Below are 12,589 nucleotides of genomic sequence, written 5' to 3' on the forward strand. Positions count from 1 at the left end.
TAGCTGCCAACACAGGTTCTTAGATCTACTTTTTTTAAAGGAAAGCAACTCAAAATGTGTTAACTTTAATCAAAACTTACTTTAATCAAACATATATTATTTACCTAGTTCAGGGGGAAAAGTCAGCACCATGAACTTCAGAGAATAGAAACATCAGCAGACAGGCTTCCAGCTGCCTGACCATTACATCCATACCTAGTCAATTACCTCACATGAGGGTATATGTAGCCTTCTCCTGACTCAGAAAATGTCACAACCCTCTTGACCCACTGCCCAATCACAGAGCACCAAGGTGTGGGCCTTCCTGAAAAACAAGCCTCCGCAAGCTCCAGGTGACCACATTCAGCCTATTAGGGGGCAGAGTATATTTTCAAATCAAGGAAAGTTCTGAGAGTCACTTAAGCCCATCAAAGGGCCTTGGGGCAGGAAAGATCTTAGATTCCCATTCCCATAACATTCTGCCCCAAGATCTTTCATGCCCATTACATAGGCAATTTACATCTGAATTACCATTAATATTTCTTAAGTACAACATAATCCTCACAAAATAGAGACATCACAAGATACACAAGATACAAGATACTCACAGGGCCTTAGACAAACACAAAATACTTAGCATTATAAATTCTCTGAATTCAAAACAAAAATGTCCAAATAAAGTTGGGGAAGTCCTTGGGGGTCCATAGCACTTCACTCCACCCACCATAGTCACAACTCCATCCTCCCCCTAGGTCCTAAACTCTGAGATGCAGCAAGAAAACACATTCATTGCTCCTGCCTTGCTACACAGTCCTTATCTTGTCCCTTGGCTGAATTCCAAACTCCTGGGTTCCTTCTCCTCCGAAGGAGGCAGCTGCTCCTGGCTTCTGTCGAGTCCCTGTGCAGCCAGCTCACCATTCCAGTTCTCAGCTCAGTGAAGTCAGCATGCAGGCTGTTCTCTCCTGGTCCATGGCTTTCCTGATTCCACCAGTGCTTATTTCTCCACCCCTCTACCTCCCAAATTATTTTGTTTACTTTCTGTATGTTTTGTATTTCTGTATATCTCTGTGTATCTTATGGCTCCAGTAGACTTTAAACTCTAAAGGCAGGAATTATTTTTTCTTTATCTTTGTATTCTCTGTAGATAGGACTGGAAGGTGCTTAGAGGAATGCTTGTGTAATTAGACTGAATGAAATTGACTGAATGCTCTAACAAGGGTGGGGAATCTGCAGCCTCTGAGGCCACTTGTGGCCCTCTGGGTTCTCAAGAGTGGCTGTTTGACTGAATCCAAACTTCACAGAACAAATCCTCTTAAAAGGATTTGTTCTGTAAAACTTAAATTCAATCAAAAGACCGCACCCAAGGACCCAGAAAACCATATGTGGCCTCAGAGACCACAGGTTCTCCACCCTTGAAAGTCCTTAACAGCTCTAAAAATCATCTAAACTCCTTTCTCTACAGAAAATGTTCAGGCTACTTCTGATCTGTGAAAAGAAAAATAAACCAAAAAGTGGATAATAAAAAAAAATCAAAATTTAATGATTCTGAAAATTCATATACATAGACATTCTCACTTTAAAGCTGGATGATCCTAAATGTCTGATGTGAAAGCAGATTCTTGCTTCTGAAATGAAGTTTATACATCCTTATCCTTCTGGTTTAAATTTTCATTATTATCAAAAAATCTTAGCTTTTCAGACAAATCAACAATATATTGGTTTTGCTAATTCTGCTTCCGTGGTTGCCATTTTGATTCTGCCATTTTTCCTATAATCCAAGCATTTAAAATTTAAATATTGACAAATTTCTGTAGACTTACAGATACCTTTAGACAAATGTTTCTTTCTAAATGAGTGTTAAATTTTGAAGGGACAGTATCTCTTCATGTGTTAATCTGTAAATATTCTTCTCTAAAATTAATTTGTTTGAACAGAATTTGTATTTCATCATAAAATAGAACTCATTGCTTTCATGTGGTTCTACATTTAAATCATATACTTAGAGCTAAAAGAAATGTTAGAAAAAATATTGTTAAACCACCTCATTTTACAAATGAATTATCTGAGACTTAAAGAGGTAAGTGAATTGCTCAAGGTCCCACATCTCATAGCTGATAAGCTCAGCTCCCCTGAGTTTAAATTTAGAATTCTTGCTATTATATCTTGCTATTGTTCTAATAAATATTTTTTACTTTATCCTTAGTCCTAGTCTTTCCTACAATTTATTTAAGATATATAATATCTTAGGATATCAATTATTACTAAATAGTTTTAGAAAGTCATGAAATGGACAGGTAGAGAGAAAAATGACCCCAAGCCATGTCAATTGTTCTGAGCATCAGTTTATTGAGCTGGCCAGCAACAGTCTCCCAAGGAAACCTTAGGAGACCTGCCCCGACCATAGGGAAAGGGGAATATTTAAAGTCAAAAACCGCCAAAAATAGGTGTGGGAAACAAAGTTAGTCTGACAGTGGTAGATAAGCACATCCATTGTAGCCAGGCCTGGGTCTGGACACTTGTATAGTTCTTGCCCTGATTTATTGTGAGACCCAGATGTCCAGGATCTTTCTGACATCTTATCAGGAAGTATGGCCAGGTCTGTTTCTCACAAGAGAGGGGCTCCTGGCTAAGTATGTACGAGTTCAGGAAGAATTCAGTAATTTCCAAACTTGTTACGTAACAGGGGCTTAGTATATGAGGCCATGGGCATTTCACTCACATGAAATGGACCTGCTTTTATTTCATTATTTTTTTATCTGACAAATAATGCGATTGTTTTTGTTTTACAGGTTTTACTTACCACATGGTTTGAGTATAGATAAAGATGGAAATTACTGGGTCACAGATGTAGCTCTTCATCAGGTATTTGTATTACCTTAGCAAAACACACACACACACACACACACACACACACACAACTTGACAGTAATAACTTAGCTCTCTGTCTCAAATATTTTCTTTAAAAAAAATAGAAGCTAATATGGGACATGAAGCTTATTTCTTCCATGAGCTATTTTTTTTATTAATATTATTGTGAGTGTCTGGCTCTTCTGAGAACTAGCATGACAGCTAGTTAGTAAAACTATATGAACATTTTATTAATAACTAAATCACATAACTGACCAAAGAGCCTTTTCCACAGTGATAAAATAAGGACTTAAATGAGAAGCATTCTCACAACATCTCAGACATAGTATCTTTTTTATGGGAGCATGGTGATTGGGATACACAAACTAATTGGACTTCTTATACCCTTCTCACTTTAAATATCAGGTGAGTTATGTTCAGTGAGATGAAGCTGTGGGCAGAGCGTCATCCTAGAGAAGATAAAAAGTGACATGACTGCCATGGTCACTGCTTTTGTGAAGCTTACATTGCCCAGTTCTAACTCTGATAGTCCAGTGGAGCGCCATGAAATTAACGATGTCATTTGGGAACTGCACTCTTGTGATCTGGGTGTGTGGCCTGCATTATTATGCAAAACGGTTGTCTGTATCTTCTCTTTCTCTGTCTGTTTTTTAAAGGTATTCAAACTAGATCCACATAGTAAAGGAAGCCCTCTGCTCATTTTGGGAAGAAGCATGCAGCCAGGCAGTGACAAAAATCACTTCTGTCAACCCACCGATGTGGCTGTAGATCCAGTTACGGGAACCATATATGTGTCTGATGGGTACTGCAATAGTCGGATTGTACAATTCTCCAAGAATGGAGTGTTTATCTCACAGTGGGGAGAAGGTATCAAGCAAGGCTTTTGCTATCTAATTTTAAATTCTTTACTGTTGTGACTATCACTGAAGCAAATAATAGAATAGAATTATATTTGGGAATGAAGAGAGCAAGTCATTCTAGAATCCTTAATTTTTATGCAGAATAATTAAAATTCACATTTATACAGGGTGTCTCCAAAAGCGAGTACAATTATAATGGCTTAAAACTGCAATAAGACTTTTAGAACACCCTCTGTCTATCTAGATGCTTAGATATTCAAATGGATCAAAAAAATTTTTTTCCTCCATTGATGCATAGTACCATTCCTCCATTCCATCTTAACTTGAATAATTGTTGTCCAAATAGTTACATGAATTCCTTGTAGAGGATTCAACCACTGTTCTTAAGGCCTCCCACTGGTTCTTTTAATATTTTGTGGGTACAAACTAGTGTAGCACTTGAACTGTCCATCTCTTATCTCTGAAGAGCCCACATCCTTTTCTGATCATATACACCTTAGATGATATCTCATGAGCAAATTATCATTGGTAATATACCACAACCTATGAAAATATATACCCTGTGTCATCTTTCTTGGGGTTGTTTTTTTTTTTTTGGAGGGGCAAAGGTAAGGCAATTGGGGTTAAGTGACTTGCCCAAGACCACACGGCTAGTTTTGTGTTAAGTGTCTGAGGCCGGATTTGAACTCAGGTCCTCCTGACTCCAGGACTGGTGCTCTATTCACTATGCCACCTAGCCACCCTACCCTGTGTCTTCTTTCTTTGTTGACCTTAGGTCACCAACAATTTTTACTCTTCTGAAATTATGGTGTTTCATAATTCACAGCCATATGAACAATTGTTAGTATTCCTGAAACATATAAGAAAAATGGTACACATTTACTCTTCCTTGAAAAAATAAGGAAGAAGTCTCCTAATGTATTTGTGGGTAAATGAGACTATGGAATAAACCTATAACATGTTTTATCTCACTCAGAACTACAGAATTTATGTCACACTAAATTTTCCAAAAATAACCTTGAGGGTTTATGTTTTTTTTTTTTAATATGATGTGTCTGGTATTTTCTATTATAGAGTCTTCAGGGAATAATCCTAAACCAGGCCAGTTCCAAGTTCCTCACAGCTTGACCCTTGTGCCTCATTTTGGCCAGTTGTGTGTGGCTGATAGAGAAAATGGTCGCATTCAGTGTTTTAAAATGGAAACCAAAGAATTTGTTCGAGAGATCAAGCACCCAGCATTTGGAAGAAATGTATTTGCCATTTCGTATACACCAGGTATTTAATATTTCTTTCTTTTTATTATTTTTATCATGTTAGGCTTCACCTTTAAAATTTGTTTTCCATATCTTCATATTCTGTTTCTTTGTCTTTTCCTTGTCACTGTCTTGTGTATCAGATTCATTTTTTTTTAATGTATCTGGATCATTTTCATCCCCCCAATTATAAGGAATAGGGAATTTATTTTAAAAAGAAATAACTACAATTAAAAAAAAGTCTTCCTCCAATATTGATTTTTCATTAATTCTGGTCTTATATGTTGCCAATTTAGTGATTAATATATCTGCTATTATAATCAGCAGTTGTTAGTGTATAATGAAATCAATAATCAAAATGTATTCATTTCTTTTACACTCAAAGGGAAAAGGAAGAAAATGAATAATCTTCTCCAAGGAAAAGAGAAAATCTAGTTTTAAAAAAAGTGAGGTTTCAACTGATATCCAAAGAGGTTAATAAATTCTTGAAATATTTTTATTTTATCTTTTTTTCCCAGAATTTTATTTTAGACTCAAATGCTAGAACACAAATACGTAATAGAGAAAAGAAACAAAAACACATCATAAACTTAAATATTGGAATTTAAATACAAAATTAGAAAAATAAAAAGCTTGTCATATGCATAGCAGAACATAAGAGAGGATTCAAAATATGTAACAATAAATTTTCATTTCAAGAAAGCCTATATGATAAATAATACTCACTGTGTTGAGAATTGTCCATATTTGCTTCCATGTGAGTTTTCTTTTGTTCTCTGCTGTGCACTTTTTTACTTTGTTCTTTTTTTCTCTCCCCCCAACCACTCCCAGAAGGTCACAATAAAGTTTAAATATGTTTCTCTATAGTCATAAATATATACATATTTTATTTATTTATTTTATCTTTATCTGCCCAAATGTTTTTAGCCTATAAACTATATTTAGCTCTAAACTCAAAACTAGGTAGTAAGCTTCCTTTAGCTTCTCTCTTAACTGAGAGATATATTGACTATGAGTCTCTCTCAATCTTCAGATACTCCAAAACACAAATCAATAATTAGGATTATTTTATGCTCAATCATCAGCTGGTAGTGATGATGTGATCTCTTTGTATGTTATACTGGCCCACTTTGACTTTATTTTCTTAAGTCTAGTAGTATCCCCACATCATGCCATTTTCTTTTGGTACTACCTCTAAAGGCAGTGCTTATGGGTTGACAACCTCTTTGATGATGCCATCAATCAGCAAGTTGTGGAGATAGTCTCTGAGGACATCCATCACATGGGACTTATCCTGTATCTTTCCTAGAATGGTTAGGAGTTGGTTAGCCAAGTCTTGGAGTTTGCTACTTAGACACATCCAACCTACTACTCTTATCAGAAGAACATTAACTGTCCTCTTGCTGGGCTTATGCCTTAACTACTTCTTCTATTCTTCTGGTACTGGGGAATTTCCAAAGTCAAATTTCTCTGGATCCACTTCAGAGGTCGAAGAGCCAGTAATATTCATTGTCACAACTTGATTCCCTCCTCCTATATGCCTCTACATAGGCTTTATAGATCATCCAATATGCAAGTATTGGGTCTCAGCTTGTTGTTTACAGTATTATGCTTATATAGTGAAGAGATTGGAATTTATTTCAGTTAGAAGCACTCCATTGACATATTGGATCTGGTCACACTTAGAGCCAGGGTGCTTACTTCCTTATTAACATCACCATTTTCTTTCAGAAATTTCAAAGTTATTTCAATGTATGCCAAGTTTGAGTAGTTTTTGTCACTCAGTTCTCTGAAGTCAAATCCTTCTAGAGGTTGTAATGGTGTGTTATTCAAATGCCTCTCCTAAAATGAGTGGAATATGATGGTCATCTGTACTCCTCTACCCAGGACAAAATAGTCCACATCATCAATCTTGGCTGTTACCTCTGCCACCAGGTAGAAAAGACCCATTAATAATTATTGATAGGGGGGAAGCTAGGTGGTGCAGTGAGTAGAACACCAGCCAGTCAGGAGGACCTGAGTTCAAATGTGAACTCAGACACTTAACACTTACTAGCTGTGTGACATTGGGCAAGTCACTTAACCCTACTTGCCCTGCCTTTCCCTCCCCCCCCCAAAAAAAGACCAAAAGAATTATTGATAGGGTCAGATTCATTGCTTATTAGAACCAGAACAATTTCCTTCTTTAGCCCTATCCCCATCTCCATTTCATGAAACTGATCCTATAACCCTTAGCTTCCACATCACCAGAGCTACATTCTGTTTACAAGTATCCATGGCCTCCAGGTGGTCATCTTTGGCTTCAACAGGATGAAGTTCTGCTTTTCTCCTGGTAGGACAGTATTTGTATGCCAAGCTGGCTTGGCCTGCACTTTCTTGTCCAATGACTTTCCAGATGGAATGGATATACTTCTTAACAGATCTTCTGTGTTTCTTCAGTTGACTATGTACCTTCCAGACTGTTCTCCTGCTTAGTTACATTGGATCATGTAGTTAGCATATGGTCTTGAGGTAGATGGGGTTCCATATATATGAGAGTGGGTCTCTTGTTTTACTTTTTCCATTAGTTCACATAATTTAACCTGTTTGTTTTTAAATTTTTGTTGCATGTACAGTGACTACACTTTACAAAGATCCTCATCTAGCAATACCTCATATCAGTGCATCCCTCTAGTCTTTTGGCTAATTGGCTCAATCTGTGCATAGCTTCCTTTTTAGGAGGACATATTCTCCATGGGTGTCTGTCTATCCCTGAATGGTTCTAAATCACATAATTCCTGTATCTACAATTTAGAAGCTTATAAGAGTTATAGTCAAAACCATAAGATTCTCTCCCAGCAAAGGGCAAAAGTGGGGAATGTGAGAATGAAAGCAAGTATGCCTTTCCCTGCTACTCTTGGCAGTCAGGGGATTGACCTGTCTCTTTTATGTCTGTATCGCAAGCTTTTTACTGACTTCTCCCTTATAATCTCTCCGCACACACTTAATTAATAGACATGAATAACAAAACAATTATGATTGGTCACAGTTTTATATGAAACAAATCAGAAATTAGAAGTTCTATAGAAAATACTTACAGATGGTTTCATAATGGGGTTGGGAGGGGCAGCTTCCCTGTCTTTTGCCTGATCTTGAGGAACAACCCAAAATGTTCCCTGCAACATTTTCAGAGTATTTTTTTTTTTTTTCAAAAACATGAAGGGCATGGATCCTGTTTCCAAGGCCGGAATGCCCAGTCACTAATTTCTAAGCTCACGCCACAGAACATTTTGGAGGGCTTTTTGTTCTCCATTTCTGTCCTCTGTCATGTTCTTGCCACCACACTTCCCCCTCTTCTAATCCAAACTCAGACTGAACTTTGCATTCCCATTTTATTTTAATTTTTTTACTGGTATCTTAATTTTTAAAGAATCAATATCATGATAATTCTCAGTTTATCAAAATATTTGAGCAAGCAGAATGTTACATTATTTTAGTCAGTATGAATAAACAAAAAACTATTGCAATAAATGGTGAAGAATCAGCACAAAGAATGCTGAGGAAATTTATGTGAAAGAGAAAATGACCTTTTCTGCTATTAAGAAAAAAAACTGAAGTTTGGTATAGTAGAAAGAGTGTTAGGTCTATGTTTGAATTTTGTCTCTAGTGCTGTTAAATTTGTTTAAATTTGAGTAAGTCACTTATCCTATCTCAGATTCAGTTCCTTTATCTGTAAAATAATAAATAATAATAATGAGGCAGTTGGAAGAGATATATATCCTCTAAGGTTTTTTCCAGGCATAAATCTATGATTTGTGGGTAGATAATAAGATAATTCCAGTTTCATCAAACTCTGAAAACAAATTCCCAGATGGTAACACCAGATTACCTCACTTTGTTTCTTATTTCTTCTATTTCCTTTTCAATTTTCACCTGATTTCCATTATAGCTTCCAGATAGTTATTGAGGAAATATTCATTTACTAAGTAGTCTAAATAATAAGCTTAACTCTTATCCTGACACATGTGAATTGAGATCTTTGCATGATCCACCATTTAAGTTTGCCCTCTTCTGGAATACCTTTTGGTGCACAGATTTCTAGTTTGCATAGGAGAGATTATGTGGGTGTCAGATCCATGCATCAGTTGGCAATCACAGCATTACTTAATTTTTACTGAATAACCAGCCTGCTAGCAGCTCATTTCCTTATTAGTTCTCATCCCAGATTCTAAAGTAATCAAGTAGTAAATTTTGATATTTCTTTATAAATTAATAGAAATGCTCAATCTTTCTCACTAAGTCATAGTTATGAGCCTGCACTCTAGTTTATAAAATGAACCACTGAAATTTCCTCCTCTTCTTCCCTCCATCTCTTCTCCCCTAGTTTCATGGGTTTAAGTGAGCATCAACATTATAGGCTATACAACTTAACTATTTAATAAATAATACAGTGACATATTTAAATATGTCAACATCATATCAGCTGTAAGGAAAATTATAACCAAAATCTCCAATCATCCACTACAATTGCAGACTTCTCTATGGAAAACTGGAACAAAAGCCTCACCATTTAGGTTTCTTAGGATGATAAAGTTTCTTCTTGGGATATCTTCTCCACAGAATAAAAAATTTTTTTTGCCTTTTTGGAGGGCAGTTGGGGTTAAGTAACTTGCCACCACACTTCCTCCTCTTCTAATCCAAACTCGGACTGAACTTTGCATTCCCATTTTATTTTAATTTTTTTACTGGTATTTAATTTTTAAAAATCAATATCATGATAATTCTCAGTTCATCAAAATATTTGAGCAAGCAGAATGTTACATTATTTTAATCAGTATGAATAAACAAAAAACTATTGCAATAAATGGTGAAGCACTAGTTTTGTGTGTGGGTGTGTGGGTGTGTGTGGGTGTGGGTGTTAAGTGTCTGAGGCCAGAACCGAACTCAGGTCCTCCTGACTCCTGGGCCGGTGCTTTACTCACTGCACCACCTAGGCGCCCCTTTTTTTTTTTCCAGAATAAAATTTAAACTCACTTCTCTCAACACATCCTTTAGATTCTTTTCCCAACACCTACTTTTGCATCTGTAATCTCATCAATGCCTGCACCTCTAGTTTGACTCTTATCCATGTTTTCCCAAAAGTTTTCCTCAAAGGATTCACCTGAAATGCTGGAGGAATTCTTTGTTTTCTTCAGAAGAGCATTCTGACTGTCTACTTGGCATCCCTTGCTCTTGCCACATTATCAGCCCCTCTTCTTTGGTGTCTTTAACTTCTGTTCTTTGGAGTTCCTTATTGGTTGTACATTATAGCCCAGTTTAAGCTCTCATCATCTCAGCCACACTACTGAAATAGCCTCCTAATTAGTCTTTGCTTCTATTCCATTTCCCTCTCCTACCTCTCACACTGCCAAATTGTTGTTCTTAAAACAGATCTGAGGAGTCTCAATGAAAATCAAAGCATACTTTTTTACTTTCTTTCTTTTTCTTGGGATTTTTTTGTCCATTTTCTTTTGCAACATGTCTCTCATGGAAATATGTTTTGCATGACTGCACATATATAACCTACAGCAAAATGCTTACCTTTTCAAGGAGGGGGAAGGAGAGGGAGGAAGGGAGAAAATTTGGAACTCAGAAGTTTTTTTGTTAAAATTGTTTTTACACATAATTGAGAAAAATAAAATTAAAAAAACATTATTTGACAATGTTACTCTATTAGCTCAATATGCCTCTGGTATAAAATAGAAAATCAGCATGGCTCCTAGTCTTGCTTCATTTGCTTTACTCCCCCTCACAAACTTTTCATCCTGATTAAGCAGGGACTTACCAGCTATTCCTCATATATAATATTCCACACATGTCTCTGTACCTTTGCACAGGTAGTCCCACGTGTCTAAAATATACTCCTTCCTCTTCTCTACATGTTAGAATTCCTAACTAATGTGAGCAAAACTCGGGTGTCACCCTGAACTGGAGACTTTTCTTGATCACCTCAGTCATTAGTGATTTCTCCCTCATGAAATGATTTATTTTTAATGTATTTCTATTTATTTATTTGTTTGAATATTGTATCCTCTCAGTAGAATTTAAACTTCTTGAGGACAGGGACTGTTATATTTTTTTGTATTTATATCCCTATGTCATCAAACAGTGTAGACATTTGCCCATAGTAGATATTTAATAAATGTTTGTTAGATTAAATTAAATTATTTCAATATTAGACTCTTCCAAATTCCAGGGGAATATAACTATGTATTTTGTTACAGGTTTGCTCTTTGCAGTGAATGGAAAGCCTCACCTTGGAGATAAACAATCATTGCAAGGATTTGTAATGAACTTTTCCAGTGGGGAAATTATAGATACCTTCACTCCAGTGAGAAAGGTATTTTTATAAGCTTGTTTTAGTTTTTTCTAGGCATAAAATTTAAAAAAAAAATTCTTTTCATACATCTTATCTATTATCCTTACCTTTTTTTTTTGGAAGGGGGAGGGCAGGGCAATTGGGGTTAATTCACTTGCCCAAGGTCACATTAGTAAGTGTTAAGTGTCTGAGGTCGGATTTGAACTCAGGTCCTCCTGATTCCAGGGCCGGAGCTCTATTCACTGCACCACGTAGCTACCCCTCTTTACTTTTTTTAAAATTTTAAGTGCAAGTATATCAACTAGTTATTAACGAATGGACGGATCCCAATACATTCTAGTTAGTTGATAAGTCCCCCCACAAAAAAAAAGGCAAGGATAGAAGAAGATGACCAGTATGTCTTTTCTCAAATGATCCAACTTCTAATGTTCCTAACTTAATACAAAGTTATTTTTTTACCCATATGTCACTAATTGATTAATTCTCACTGTTTGTTCCCCAACCCTTATCCCAGGTGCCACTCAGTTTTGTGTGACTTTAAGGTTCTTTGTAGACTTTACATACCCAAGAATATTTTAATTTCACTTTAAGTACTCAAATTTTTACAACAGATAAAATATCTGAGGCTCATATTGTGTGTCCATAGTCACACAACTAATAAATGGCAGAGGTGGAATTTGAGCCCCTCTCTCACCTAATTCCAAGAGTAGCATAGTTTCTACCACACCATGCTGCCTCCCTCTGTGCCCTAGATCATCTCTGACTCTGTAGAAGGTGTTGCATGAATGAAATCTGTGACTCCATTACAACTTAAGTAGAAGATTGGTTTTAGTTGGCAATTTCCGTGTAACTGGTACAATGCATAGAATATTATATTTGGAGTCAGGAAGACTTGAGTTCAACTCGTCTCAGTCATTTACTATTCGTTTGGCCATTAGTAAGTAATATAATTTCTTACAGGCTCACTGTCCTCATATGTGAAAATGGGGATAATAATGTTACCTGCCTTACAGGATTCTTGTGACAATCAAATGAGACGAAAACACTTGAAAAAAACTTTTAAGTGGCATATAAATACTAGCTATTATTATCTTTACACAGGATGTGTAAAAATAGAAAGAACTACATAAATGAATATATAAATAGTAGTGTGTGTATAGTTATATATTTATGTGTGCATGAAACATTTGGTCTTTAACTTGAAGGGAATTTCCTGTTATATTTGATTTTACATATCATATAAGTTTCCAAGTATACACAGCTTTATGATGACAATTTAATTTTAAAAAATC

The 12,589-nt window shown here is 36.0% G+C and overlaps 1 protein-coding gene across 10 annotated transcripts in view; it reads left to right on the forward strand.

The window, feature by feature from the left end:
* Nucleotides 1-12,589, forward strand: part of PAM (peptidylglycine alpha-amidating monooxygenase) — a 369,904-nt gene that overhangs the window by 341,963 nt on the left and 15,352 nt on the right. For all 10 annotated transcript variants that reach the window (XM_069088092.1, XM_069088091.1, XM_069088094.1 and 7 more), the window contains 4 exons: nucleotides 2,769-2,841; nucleotides 3,504-3,714; nucleotides 4,782-4,982; nucleotides 11,203-11,318. In XM_069088092.1, coding sequence (XP_068944193.1) covers nucleotides 2,769-2,841; nucleotides 3,504-3,714; nucleotides 4,782-4,982; nucleotides 11,203-11,318 — 601 coding nt within the window. The remainder of the gene's footprint in view (nucleotides 1-2,768; nucleotides 2,842-3,503; nucleotides 3,715-4,781; nucleotides 4,983-11,202; nucleotides 11,319-12,589) is intronic.

The sequence above is a fragment of the Petaurus breviceps genome, unplaced genomic scaffold (assembly GCF_028583685.1).
Source record: "Petaurus breviceps papuanus isolate PSGF00001 unplaced genomic scaffold, PetGlider_PUasm1.0 184, whole genome shotgun sequence".
NCBI lineage: Eukaryota > Metazoa > Chordata > Mammalia > Diprotodontia > Petauridae > Petaurus > Petaurus breviceps.